This window comes from Leguminivora glycinivorella, chromosome 16 (genome assembly GCF_023078275.1).
Source record: "Leguminivora glycinivorella isolate SPB_JAAS2020 chromosome 16, LegGlyc_1.1, whole genome shotgun sequence".
NCBI classification, from domain to species: domain Eukaryota; kingdom Metazoa; phylum Arthropoda; class Insecta; order Lepidoptera; family Tortricidae; genus Leguminivora; species Leguminivora glycinivorella.
The window spans coordinates 6,578,640-6,592,939 of NC_062986.1; the positions used below are offsets into that span (position 1 = coordinate 6,578,640).

General features: G+C 37.4%; 2 protein-coding genes across 3 annotated transcripts in view; one reads left to right on the top strand and one right to left on the bottom strand.

The window, feature by feature from the left end:
• The first annotated feature begins 4,767 nt into the window (after nt 1–4,767).
• LOC125234610 (dihydropteridine reductase) lies at nt 4,768–6,029 on the top strand. Its single transcript, XM_048140932.1, has one exon. It carries the CDS (start codon nt 5,055–5,057, stop codon nt 5,757–5,759), a length of 705 nt encoding a protein of 234 aa, XP_047996889.1. The 5' UTR covers nt 4,768–5,054; the 3' UTR covers nt 5,760–6,029.
• Nucleotides 6,030–11,111: 5,082 nt separating this feature from the next.
• Nucleotides 11,112–14,300, bottom strand: part of LOC125234523 (mucin-2-like) — a 60,752-nt gene continuing 57,563 nt past the window's right edge. For both annotated transcript variants that reach the window (XM_048140790.1, XM_048140788.1), the window contains one exon: nt 11,112–13,131. In XM_048140790.1, the coding sequence (XP_047996747.1) occupies nt 12,933–13,131 (199 nt within the window). In that variant the 3' untranslated portion in view covers nt 11,112–12,932. The remainder of the gene's footprint in view (nt 13,132–14,300) is intronic.

Sequence of the window (14,300 nt, forward strand, 5' to 3'; positions counted from 1 at the left end):
TTAGACAAAAATCATCACGTGATGGGTTCCCATAAGTGGGGTCGTTTTAGACAGGTAAAGTGAACGACATCGGCGTCGTCTCAATTGCCTAATTAGCTAATACATAATCAGCGTGGTCACCTGACCAACAGATGACTGATTTTGATGTCCAAATTTATCTCACTCGTGAATATCTGAACGGCCATAATGATGACGAACGTGTGATCCAATTACTGTAAAGCAACGCCGTTATTGCCAACCTAATTTGTCGTGTCAACTTTTAGAATGCTCGTCATGATAGAGGTTTATTAGAAGGTTTGACGTTGTGAAAATCCACTTCCACATCTAAAAACGTGTGGGTGGAGCTTCGGTAGCAATTAACTAGCACTTTGTTGCCAGATACTAAGCGAATTAAGAAATATACATAATAGTGATGCTAAACAGAATAAAAAAAAAAAAAAAAAAAAAAACCACTTCATATTACAAAGCCCTTCTTGCCCAATCAGAAAGGGATAGGGGGCGGCGAAGATACCAATGGGATAAAGAAAATCCATTGATTTATGCCACTGTTTTACGCTATTTCTAGAGTGAAGATTCTTTTAAATGAATGATTAGAGCTCTAGTCTCATCAACTCACGGGCGTCAATAATTGACGCATGGTCTTGGGTCTTGATACGGACTTTAGAAATGCAGAAGAACCACTCAGGTACTTAGCAAATGTTGACTATTAGCTACAAAATAACTTACCGCAAAGGAAAATTCTTGTACTAGGCTTATTACTCTGTGAAACCTGGATATTCGTCTGTATTTCAGTAAACTTATAGCTGTCCGGCTGAAACATCCAGTCGGACTAATGGCGGATAATGTTCCAGTATATGTTGTTCAGTATACCGAACTGACAAAAGTATTACTTCTGTAACAATCGACCCAGTAGAGACTTCTGAACCAATTCATTTAGAAATAAAAAGGTACAGCTCGGAAAGTTTTCTAAGTACGATATATACATATATGTACTACAAATTGACCTCAAACTGCCGTTAATCGACCAACGGTTAGAATACTCAATCATGCATTATTACTAACGTTAGCTAGACCAAGGTTACAGACAATCCTTGAAGAAGTTAATTACAAAGACAACAAACTCGTACCGGAAATCTGACTCCCAAATATATACGATATTTGGTGGATAGTTTGGCAAAATGACTTAAAGGATATGTTATTTAGTACAATAGGATTTTAGTATGCCTTGTTGCATTGTTACTCAGGATGGACTCTCGTCGTAAAAGGATTTGTCGGTTGCCCAGTTCGATGGCGTAATGTTACGAATCATATGTTTCTATAAATAACTAACGAATTAGATTAAAGAGACGACCGAACAATATTCTCAAACTATTTACAGCGAATAACTATGGCTTACATCTCTTGACCGAAGTAAATGAAGTTGGTCCTAAACTTAAACAACTACACAAAACAAAGCAAGAAACCGTGTAGGTAAATTGTATTCAAAGTGCTTATTTGTTGTATGAGTATGATATATCGAAAACACTTTAAGCTCATTAAAACCAATAGGGCAATACATTTTCCGAGAGAAGATTTTCCGATTTTCACAATTTGCTAAGGCACTCTTATGGATAAAATGTTGAAAGGTAGTCACTGAATGTGGAGGCCTGTTTCTGAAATAATAAATTAAACGGAAATTGAAGGATGAATCTCTTTCGATTTTAGAACACAGTTTCCTCTTACAAATAAAGAGGCGCTCGCATCCTAAAATTATCGCCCGCTACTACGGTATTACTAACAGAAAGTTCCCGTTTATTTCATTTGACAAATGTTTTCTGAATAGGTTTCTGGGGTCTAGAGAGATTAACAGAATTTGTATATTTACAATTAACTTTTGGAACTACATTAGCGCGTTGTAGGATCGATACACATTTCCGCAGTTGCTTACTAAGGGCCATTTATTAGAATTTTGCGGCGCGACTATTTGTCAGTAACAGAGTAGACGCCACAACTTATTCAAAAACGGTTCGTAAGGTCAGAGGACGAGTCCCAGTCCCAATTGAATTTAGTGTAAGGAACTAGAAATATGATCTTTATAACATTACTGTGCTTATGACTTAATTTAGAAGACTTCGGACTCCTAATATACCTGACATGCAAGAATTTGTTAGGACACTCATAAAAAGGAGCGCAGATTCTAGGCAAAATGGGTTTCTAGTGGTAACAGAAAACTTAAAATTATTGCCGTTTAAATAGATATTGATGAACTATATTTATCAGAAGTAAGGTATTGAAACCTTAATGAAAAATAAAAGCTCAGTGCTTAAGGTACGCAGTACTTATAGCTACTATATTTTGACCTATTGGTCTCGGATGACAGGCAAGTGTAAATACCATTGTCATCGTCCGTGGCGCTACATGCTACAGCCGTGCGCACGTACGACTTTTAAGAAAATTCTAATTATATGCCATACGATAAATAAATAATTGTCATCTCGATATAATTGTAGAATCAGATATTACCCTACATAACAGTTGTATCTTGTTTGTGGGAAGTCCCGCTGCATATGGATTTTGGGAAATAAGCAAGAATACAGTAAATATTAACCCGTATGTTTATGTGTATACATCAGTTTATAAAGAACGTGAGACATTTATATTATTCGCACAAAAGAGCAATATAGAATATATTGCTTTGCAATTTGGTGATAAATTACGAAAGTTCTGAAAAGAAAACTATTTACTATCTTAAGCTGATGACTGAATTTTAATTATAAATGGGTAATCGTACATCATTAACCCTTATTTGAAGAGTTATCTGTCGTCTTACATTCTTATTAGAATATCGAAATGGACTAAAGAGTCATAAGTCGTAATGTTTTAGAATTACTAGCTCACGAATCGTACAATTTTGCCTTTATAAATTCGGCTAGTCAGCACATAAGTCATAAAAATGATAAGCCTAAAATATATGCATCACATCACATATTCATAATTATTCAAACATAAATTAAATATTTCAAATAACGAAAAAAGCATACTAGCTAGACATAGTAAAAGACTAAATAAAGTTGACGCGTACAGTGTAGAGAGGATTCCCGCATTAACATTCATGTATATTCATGGAAGTATCAAAGTCAATTTAATTAGAAATAATTGCCTTCATTTGATCTTCGCCTAAGTATGTGTGACTCATTAGATCATTGATTCGTTTCAATCGCTTGTATCCCAAAGCTTTTTGCTCAGTTGACCCATTCTAATTTAATAGGAAAAATTTGCATAGTTTCCGTTCTCGTAAAGACTTTGAGTGGGAGCTTACCTTTTATTATATGGATCCTTAGCTAACCATGGGCATGGTATTGTCAATTCAGTCAGAAGCCAAAAATGTATTATCATCTTATTTGCAGTTTTGCTACCAGTCCAGCAGTAACGCATACATTATCGTGATGTGGGTATACATTACAAATTAACATATGATAGCGTGCAATTTCTTTCAACTCAAGCGTTCATTTCAATTGTTTTGGCAAATGTATATTTCATATACAGAATTCATAACACATTATGCTATGGGAAATGTTGACATTTGGCAGTGGGCTATGTAAGACAATGGCTATGTCAATATTGATCAATTTACATGAAAAGTAAAAATTTAAACATTATGTCATAATGCTCATGGCAGTGCTATGATATAATTGTGTATTATAGTTACATGATATAATTATAGTTATCTTAAGCAGAAGAAGACTAGTATCTTGGTGAATTTATAAGACAAAAAACATGTATATGATCTTGTTCTGACTAGGGACTGTTGTAAGGGAAACGCGAGACAAATTTAGCCGACGTTGATGTAACACCCATTGATGAAGGGGAAGCTCTTCAGAGTTTGGGTTGCTACAGATATTTTCTCACAAAAATGTTATTGAAATAACAGGTTTTATTTCCGTAAATATTGTAATACCGATCTATTAACTACTGGCTTCCTGTCGGTTTTATGTTATACATAAATTAAGTGATTCACCACCATCATAGAGTCATAATGGATAACTGTGCTGTGTTGTGTTGAGTCAGTTTCAACTCATGAAACCTTAGTGGCTAAATTTTGAAACATCCCTTTGTATACCTTCCTATTTCTTATTATGACATTTCTGTATAAATAAAGTATATCAGTCACAGTACGCCCTAACCAGCGCCGGCAGAGGTTTAAACACGTCTCATTAGTGGTTCAAGCGAAGGCACGGACACCTAAATAGAACCGTTTTTCCCCCGAAGGTTAAAAACGGATATTTAGGTTCCTGCCGAAGCTTGAACCACCCTTAAGGGCCTTGCCGGCTAAAGGTACTGAGGAAAAAGCAGCCGAGCGCTGGTAACCTGGCGACACTAGTACTTGACTGGCGCGCCAGATGGCGCTACTAGTCGAGGAATTCACTCGATTAGGGCCGAGTTATGAAGGTGTTAATCTCATTAGTGGTTCAAGCTTCGGCAGGAACCTAAATATCCGTTTTTTACCCTTCGGGGGAAAAACGGTTCTATTTATAAACTTAGTTATCATACAGGTAAAAATACTACTACTATAGTAATCTCTTTAACACTGGTCACACGTGCGAGAGGGACACCAGCCCCAACTTTGACACTCTCATGTGGACACACTTTTACTAGTCTAATAAGAACGCCTTTCTGCGCCGGTGATAAAGTTCAATTTAGTATGGCAAAAAAAGTGTGACCTCAGTCCCTATTGAAAGTCCATGCTCACAACTGTCATGAGCTTGACGTTAGACGTCACCCTTCAGGCAGGTCAGGTTGTTTTTCTGTCAAGTCAAACGAAGTTGAAGATCTCGCAACAAGTGAAAATCAATAACTTAAATTCAGTAGAGGCAGGTTGCATGATAACGGAATACCTTCCCACAATCCTACAGCGATAATAATTATCGAGCTGCCCTTCGTGACGTACCGCTCATTCGTGCCGCTGCGCTCGGTAAAAAAGTGAGAGGCGAGGTTACCGCAGATAACGAGGTTGTATTTCGCTCGCCAATAACTAATTAGTTGTCCCCGGGCTCCAGTCGCGGTAACACGTCACAATGGCTAGCGGAAGGATTGTTGTTTACGGCGGCAGAGGCGCGCTCGGTGCGGCTTGCGTCAACCACTTCAAATCTGCAAACTGGTGGGTCGCCAACGTCGATTTGAACCCGAACGAGACTGCTGACGTGAACATTACTGTTCCTAAGGACGCTTCGTGGGTGCAGCAAGAGGAACACGTGGTGAACGAGCTCGCGGCCGCGCTGCAAGGTCAGAAAGTGAACGCGGTAATTTGCGTAGCCGGCGGCTGGGCTGGAGGCAACGCCGCTAAAGACCTGAGCAAGCAAGCGGACCTGATGTGGCGTCAGTCCGTATGGAGCTCCAGCATTGCTGCTACTCTCGCTGCCAAATACCTGGCACCTGGTGGCCTACTTGCTCTTACTGGAGCTAAAGCTGCATTGGATGCCACTCCTGGCATGATCGGCTATGGCATGGCTAAGGCCGCTGTCCACCAGCTTACGAAGTCCCTCGGAGCTAAAGATTCAGGATTACCTGAGAATTCTCTGGCTGTTGCAATCATGCCTATAACACTGGATACTGAGATGAACAGAAAATGGATGCCAAAAGCGGACCACAGCACATGGACCCCGTTGTCATATGTGGCTCAACTTTTCGATAAATGGATCAAGGGAGAGGAAAGGCCACAAAGTGGCAGCTTGGTGGCTCTCGTCACCAAGGCTGATGTTACTGAATTAATTGTGGAATAGAATAATGTTAGCTCGAAGAGATTATGGTTAAAACTTATGAAGATGTGGAGCCCAGAAGAAGTTGTAATGTCTTGCCGTACAACGTATGTGGGATATATGTTGCATTTTATTTTTGATGCTGTTTAAAATATATTTGAATGTTGTGATTTGTGATGCATACAAAGTAATATAATATCAGACAATAAGGGAACAATCTCAATAAGTATCAAATAATGTAATAAATGTGTAGATGAAATATTTATGCAGGTATTAAATATTGTTACAAAACAACTGAATGTATTATTTTTCACCTTTTTTATTTCGTTTGAAAGTTAGAGATTGCTTCTTTCCATTCATACAAAATATGAAATCACACTTTCAGTCTCATTGAATGACAAAGCAAGGTACTAATAACACACCTCGGACACTGGCAATCAAATATATGAAAGAGGCGCGTTCCTAGCACACAGTCTAAGCTGGTATAGGTGAACGCGTACTATTCTTGTATGATGAGTCGACTGTTCGCGTTTTTGATAGGCGGTAACTGTTAGGTAATCGAGAGGGGGTGGGTGGCACTTTCAGCGGGGAGCGGGAGTGGCCATACTGTACGATAGTACTCTTTATTATACTGTGCTAGTAGAAAGCTCTGTACCTACTACTCTGCTTACAACATTCTACCTACACAGATCTACTATTGATTAAGTCCCACGGAAAAGTTCAATAAGACTTGTGATGTTGGAACTTGAACAAAAATATATAAATACCTAGAAAGTACCCAAGACTTGAATATAATAGTATAACATTTTATGTGAGTATTAATTCGTATGGATCCATAGGTAACCCTATCACCGGACGCCGCGCACGTGCGGCTCGTTTCTTTGTATTACTATCGAGCAGATGAAGTCGGCTTGTGGTTCACTCTGTGCAGCACACCTAGCGTCACTACTCTTTCGGTTCTGACAGAATACCAGCGCTGCGGGTCTCCGCAGCTTGATGCTGAGTCAGCGCCTCTTCTTCGCACCATCACATGGCTCAACTTATTTTTATACCTTACAGTGTCTGTTTGTATACGTTTAGGGTTTAGTTTAATGCATGTTACCAATTACATATAACTTTAATTCTGCATGTTCTATTTACTTAACTTTACTTTTAAATAATAACGATGTATGTATACATAAATTTCAAAATTGTTTGCCATTAGAGCCATGTAATAATGAGAAGAATAAAGATTTTTATCTATCTATCTATCTTTGTAAGAATTTTGTAGGTATTTAAAAAGGCGGCATTTCGAGAACATCAAAGCAGTGGGCCTTCTGTACTTGTACTATTACATATTCTGTGATTCTACTTAATTAGAATAGGCATGAGCAAATCTATTACATGTAAGTGCCTCAATAGAATATTAACTTCTTACAAAGTAATCTTAATTTCTATTCAAATTGCTTGTAAGGATAGCTGCAGTCAGCTAATTGTACTAAGCTACTGTCATCATAAACTAACAAATGTTCTATAGTTTTACATAATATTAAGCAGAATTTCTTAACTTTTAATAATAAAATCGGTATCTAGTTACTTTTCACGAGTTTATGTTACGATAAAGAGGTCATTATGTGGTCTTTACAATAAACAACAATGATTGTAATAATTTATATTGCCAACTAATTAATCTAACAATACATACGATATGTTTACAAACTCTTATGATAAAACTTGGGACTTGAATAAGTAGTAGCGTACCTACCTACCTAATACACACTTTTAGTGGACATACTTTTGTACCACCCGCGCGGCGAGCAAACTTTACGGCCCGCCTGGCAAACAGTCGAGATGAGACTTGAATTGAGAAGGGTCATAGCTGCATGCAACAAATACAACAATAGTTATTTGTTATACAAGGGGGCAAAGTTGTATTTTAACGCCGAGTGTGGAATTGAAAAACGAGCAAGTGAAAGGATTCTATAGTTGAACCACGAGCGAAGCGAGTGGTTCGAGAATAGAATCCTGAACTTGCGAGTTTTTTAACACACGAGAAGTATAATACATTTGCACCCGAGTGTAACACAAAACTTTTCCCCTCACTATAGCGAGGAAACTACAACGCAAAAAATGCGTTTATCACTGCTTCCAGTAGTTCCGCAGGTGGCAAATCATCTTTATTACTAGATTCACCTACTTTTATCAATTTTAAAGCAGTTAATTTGACTTTATTCAAGGTCAAATTACTTTACCCACTAGTGGATAAAATGCGTTTTTACCCGCTGGTATTGAAGGACAAAACACGTGTTTCTGAGCTAGTGAGGGGAAAAAGTATTTTCCCCTCACTATCTCGGAAACACGTGTTTTGTCCTTTAATACCAGCGGGTAAAAACGCATTTTATCCACTAGTGGGTAAAGTAATTTGACCTTGAATAAAGTCAAATTAACTGCTTTAAAATTGATAAAAGTAGGTGAATCTAGTAATAATGATGATTTACCACCTGTGAACTGCTGGAATAGAAGCAGTGATAAACGCATTTCTTGCGTTGTAGTTTCCTCGCTATAGTGAGGGGAAAAGTTTTGTGTTACACTCGGGTGCAAATGTATTTTACTTCTCGTGTGTTAAAAACTCGCAAGTTCAGGATTCTATTCTCGAACCACTCGCTTCGCTCGTGGTTCAACTATAGAATCCTTTCACTTGCTCGTTTTTCAATTCCACACTCGGCGTTAAAATACAACTTTGCCCCCTTGTATAACAAATAACTATTTCACCACACTAACGGCTAAAGGCTTACTTGCTATTCGAAAACAGATAGCAAAATTGCATTTTATCCACAAGAGTGCAAAGTGATTTCATACAAACTTTAACTTGATGTCTTATTTAAGCTGGCTGGTAGAATGTACCTATAAATGATGATTTTGCATCATAAATATTGATGGATTTGATTTAGTTTGATGTTTTATAATCAGTATTTTGTTCGTGTTGGTGTGGTAAAAAAAATGTGTTTTACTCGGTGGCAAAGTTTGTTTAACCTTCGTGCCTGGAAACCCCCGCAACGCTCAAGATTCCACTTTTTGAACTATAACTCCCTACGCTCGCGGTTCAATACTGGAATCTTGCTCGGGTATTAATATTGGCACGTGCGGTTAAACAACAACTTTGCCCTCTTGTAAAACAATAGTTATTTGTTATACAAGGGGGCAAAGTTGTATTTTAACGCCGAGTGTGGAATTGAAAAACGAGCAAGTGAAAGGATTCTATAGTTGAACCACGAGCGAAGCGAGTGGTTCGAGAATAGAATCCTGACCTTGCGAGTTTTTTAACACATGAGAAGTAAAATACATTTGCACCCGAGTGTAACACAAAACTTTTCCCCTCACTATAGCGAGGAAACTACATCACAAAAAATGCGTTTTTTACTACTTCCAGTAGGTAAATCATCTTTATTACTAGATTCACCTACTTTTATCAATTTTAAAGCAGTTAATTTGACTTTATTCAAGGTCAAATTACTTTACCCACTAGTGGATTAAATGCGTTTTTACCCGCTGGTATTGAAGCACAAAACACGTGTTTCCGAGCTAGTGAGGGGAAAATAACTATTAAACGTTTGCGTCATTTGTTTCAACATATTTCATAATTTATAATATCTCCATTTAACAAATTGGAACCTAATGAGAATGACTATTTGATAAAAAAATCTCTGATATCTACCTAATTATATAAATGCAAAATTTATGAGGGTGACAATAAATGAGGCAGTTCTCTGAAATATTCTTACGCATTTTCTGTTCGGTAAAAACCTTCCGACATTTATATACGCCGGTAATTCCCCGCCCGCAGAGGTTAGAAGATGAGTTTCCTTCTAAACGAAAAATGCTGAGGGTTTATCGTGAACCACGTTTGATGCATTAGCTCCTTCCTACCGGACGTCCGGTCCATTATGTCGCGGTCGGGGGTTTTTTCAAAATTTTAATTTTGTGGTTAGGTTATTGCGTTTTAAATCCTTCCAACATCCGACATCGGATCGGGTAATGTGAAAACGCATTTAGCTTAGCCATGCTTCTGTCATCCGTAATTCCGTACTAATATTATAAATGGGAAAGTGTGTGTGTCTGTTTGTTTGTCCGTCTTTCACGGCAAAACAGAGCGAGGAATTGACGTGATTTTTTAGGTAGTTGAAGGGATGCAGAGTGACATTATAGGCTACTTTTTGTCTCTTTCTAACGCGAGCGAAGCCGCTGGCAAAAGCTAGTAAGTCATAAAGTTCTTGTCACCAATAATCACATTACAATTTTATTTGATGTCGTAACTGTAACAGAGGCACTTTCTCTTTAGCCTGGTTTTTTAAAGTAACGCGAGTCGAAAATTGTCACAGCCACAGTAAAAGTAAAAGCAAAGCGTTAGTTAAAGCAACATAAAGTGATTTAACTGACGTCGGATCTACATTTTTTACAATCACTAGAACCTTGTCGGTGGCAAGCAAGAATACTTAATATAACGTCACTACTTTTAAAACAACTTGTATCTTCGTCTGTCAATGAAAAGAAAATTGTAGTAAGTATGTATGGAATGCATATAGACTTACTGCGTTTTAACTTTGAGGAGCAGCGTGAGATACGAGATTTTTTCAAAGTAGTGACGATAAGTAGGTATGGAGTACACAGGAAGGACACTTCTTACATAACCTGACCACAAAATTAAATTAAAAAAAAATCCCGACCGCGACATAGTGGACCGATTTTCATGAAACATGGCTAAGGACACTCCCGGCTAATTCAGCTTTCAAAGAAAAAAAAACTAAATCTAAATCGGTTCATCCGTTCGGGAGCTACGATGCCACAGACACACACACAAACAGACAGACACACAGACACGTTAAACTTATAACATCCCGTCGTTTTTGCGTCGGGGGTTAAAAAGAGAAATGACAATACGTAACTGTCAATAATCATAATCAAGCTCGTAATTGTCATATTTTTGGTAGCGACGTCATGTTTTGCCAGCCCTAATAATTGCTATGAAACAATGCAAGCTGAACGGAGTAGGAATATCTCGATCGGGACAGTGTCCGACCACGAGCAGTAGATAACGGTTAACTGCACAAGTGCAAATATCTCACAACACAAGCTACTTCGAAGGGTTAACGCGGGCACTACGGTACGGGGTCTATACGACCCCGTGTTTACTGTGTGTGTGATTAATTGAGCAGCGAATGCATTAAGGAGTGTAATTAATAAATCAACAGTTGCTAAATAATATTACTCGTATTTTTGAAAATCAGCGCCATCTATCAACTTCGCAGTACAATTACTAAGTTGTAATTTTGTACTTGATTGCACAAAATGTAGGTATTTATTTAATCGTAAAGCAGATATCAAATAAAACTTCATCAATTTTATAAAAGTATTTAATTGAGTCACTGTCCGACTATAATTATAAAAACTTAAATCTACGTATTAGTTACAGTCTTAACCTAATTACTTCTTAAGACGGCAGGCAAAGAAGACATACTTATTTAAAAAAAAATGCTCTAATCAAAGCACTAAATACTAAATACGATTCTACAAAATTACATTCATTCACAAAACGAATGCTCCTGTGGAAAATCAACACGCAAACTTTCAGACAAGGCGAAAAAAAAAAATAAGGCCCACAAAAATGATGCCGTCATCGAAGAAAAAATCTACAAAGGCATGTGGAATTTAAGTCTTTTTTGCCTTAGGGGAAACTTAAACAACTTTCTTATTAAAAAGTCAAACTAAACATAAATAATTTAACAATTACAATGAGAATGCGAACATGGTAAGACATGTTTCAAACTTACAAATTAAATTGACTATAATATCATAGGTAATGGTTTCGTTACAAAGTTCCAATACCAGTTGACAGATTGCGAATGTTACAGAACTTGGAGAACAGCCTGGTGCAGTTATACAGACATCTAGGGCCCATTTACACGGTGCGAGAACTCGCACCCAAGTTTCATCTATATTGATGTACTTATCTAATGAAACCTGCTTGGTGTGCTGAATTGTATGAAATCTCAACAACCCGCAATATATGTACTTAACTAAATCTCTCTCATCGTGTAAATGGGACATTATCGTAAAATCTTAAAATGCCATAGGTATAGATAGGTGGAGTGGAGGTCTTCTTATTTATATATGTACTTATCTCTTATAATGTTTCTGGTTTTTTTAAATGCAAGCGCCTGTCTATTAAAATTACATAGTAAGAAATAATGTTATCGGAGACAGCACCAGACCACCTGTGGAATTGCACCTTAACGGCTGAAATGCAAGACATATATAATTGTCATTAACATTATGTAGCAATCATTCATGATAAACCACATAAAAAAATAACATTAGCACGTAAGTAAGGTTTTCTATAAAGATACTCGGTGGTTATTACATTATTTTCTGTTAAACTATTTTGCGAAAAACGTAGAGGCACTTATAAGAGATTGCATTGTCTTTATTCGATACAAACTTTAGACACAATATGAAGTACTTAAACAAAGACAAAATCCTAAACAAAAAACAAAAGCCACTCTAACCATTCTCTTGCAACAAAACTAGTCAGATTTTCAGAAGTAGAGAAAAAACATAAGTTTATGGCAAGAGTTGGAAAATCTAAAAGTTTGTATCTAAGTAGATCATGTTACGCACGTTTTCGAAATATTGAGCAAATCGTGAACCACTGGCACTTGATCAAGACCGGCAACGCAATACATTTCAATATCAATTTCAGTGTCGTGCTGAAACTACTTTGATATCTATCCAAAAAGTAAAATTTTAGTATCTATCGGCTAAAATATGACCTTATGCGAACGGTTTAAATGATGCTATTATTTCCAAAAAGAATTAAAAAAAAAAATTTAAGGACACTCAAGTCCCCATTTTAAAATCACATCATCACATATTAATAAATAGTTTAGTTGGTATGGTCGTTTTCCTCGTAAAGTCCAATTTATTTAGGACATCGTTTGAGATAAAAATGAAGAGTAGTACCTAACATAAAAATAACAGGTTTACATAAACGAAAATTCGATCCGACAAGTCCTGATTTTGCTTTAAATTAAAACAGATTTGTGATTCAGACTTGAGAGACAGAAGACAAATTGCCTAAATTATATCTACCGCCCAAAAAATGGGACATAATTATCGAAGTTCCAACACTGAAAACCCAGCGTCACCGGTCCCACGATCTCTTTACCGGCCAACAACTGCCCTCACAGTGTTCCTCAGGATATCAGTGACTAACTCCGTGGTCCTGATGATCTTGTATCCGATCTGATCGATAAGTGTAATGGCCGTCGTGTAGGGAGGCATGATGTCCTTCGTTGGTCGGAGGTTGAACTGCGTAGGGACGACGTCGGATGCAGCGCCGGCCCAGTACGTTGGCGACGGTCTGGAATTGGAAAGGTAACGTTTTAGTGCTGCAAGTATATTGAACCAATAGGAGGATGAAATGAAGGGTAAGTATATAAAGATCCTCTTGGAGGCTGCCTGCCAAGAATCGGGACAACTGCAGGGTTATAGTCGAGGAGGCCAGGGCCCACAAAGGTTGTAGCACTATCCATGGTTACGGAACTCTAAAAATGAATATTTGTACTACTTAAGTTTAAAACTGATCAACAGAGTTCATGTTTTGGTATTAGGCAGGATTATCCTTTTTAAATATTTTTTTACCACACACTAACAGGTTTCACAACAAATTAATAAGATTCGATATATCATTTTATAGTCCCATTTGATGTCACGTATATTTTTTCAGTTAAGTATGTAATCTGTTTTAAATTATCCTGTCCAATTTACATCTACACCGGTATAATTATTAAACATAACATAAACGCTATAGGTAATTATACAGTGTTACTTAAGCGGACATTTACGAGAACTGGTTATCATTTATACATAAATAAATAAATTACATAATGGTTAAACCCAGAAAGGAAGATGATCAAACAAAACCAAAATTAAGTATTTACCAAATTAATATAGGTATTTTTTTTGTCGTATATAAATCTCAGAGGTAGCATTAATTATTTGCCATAAAGCCATAATAAAAACCTGTATAACAGTTTATATCTTAAAATACACAACAGTATCAAAAATCCAAGGCCTGGACTGGAGCCCCATCTCGCTATTTTTTTATTACATTGGTTAGGAACATACTAATCATACTATTGTATAGCGAACTTGCCTGTACGAGTAGGTACCTATTCAAAATATATACCACTGCCCCCTGACCTCTGGGCACGAAGACGGATCCGCCTATTAATTGACCGGGACGTCACTTAACTTCGATTTCATATTAATTCCCTAATCAGCAATTCGTTGAAATTCGTTTTGACAGTTATTTTAAAAAGAAGCTGATTTGACTAAAACGAAAGTAACCCATTCAGGCACTCCACAGTCTCCACACCCATCAAATGCCGCAATGCGATGAAACTCGCATGCGATTCTCGCACCGTGTTTAGGCAGCGTTCCCACATATACGTCGCGTGTCTCGGGGCGCGCAAAGGGCGTCCGCGCCACGCCACCTGAGTGTAATTCAAAAAGCGTCTCCTCAGTACA

What these genes read in the sequence shown, in the direction of transcription:
- LOC125234610 (XM_048140932.1), top strand. Translation starts at nt 5,055, where the DNA reads ATGGCTAGCGGAAGGATTGTTGTTTACGGCGGCAGAGGCGCGCTCGGT.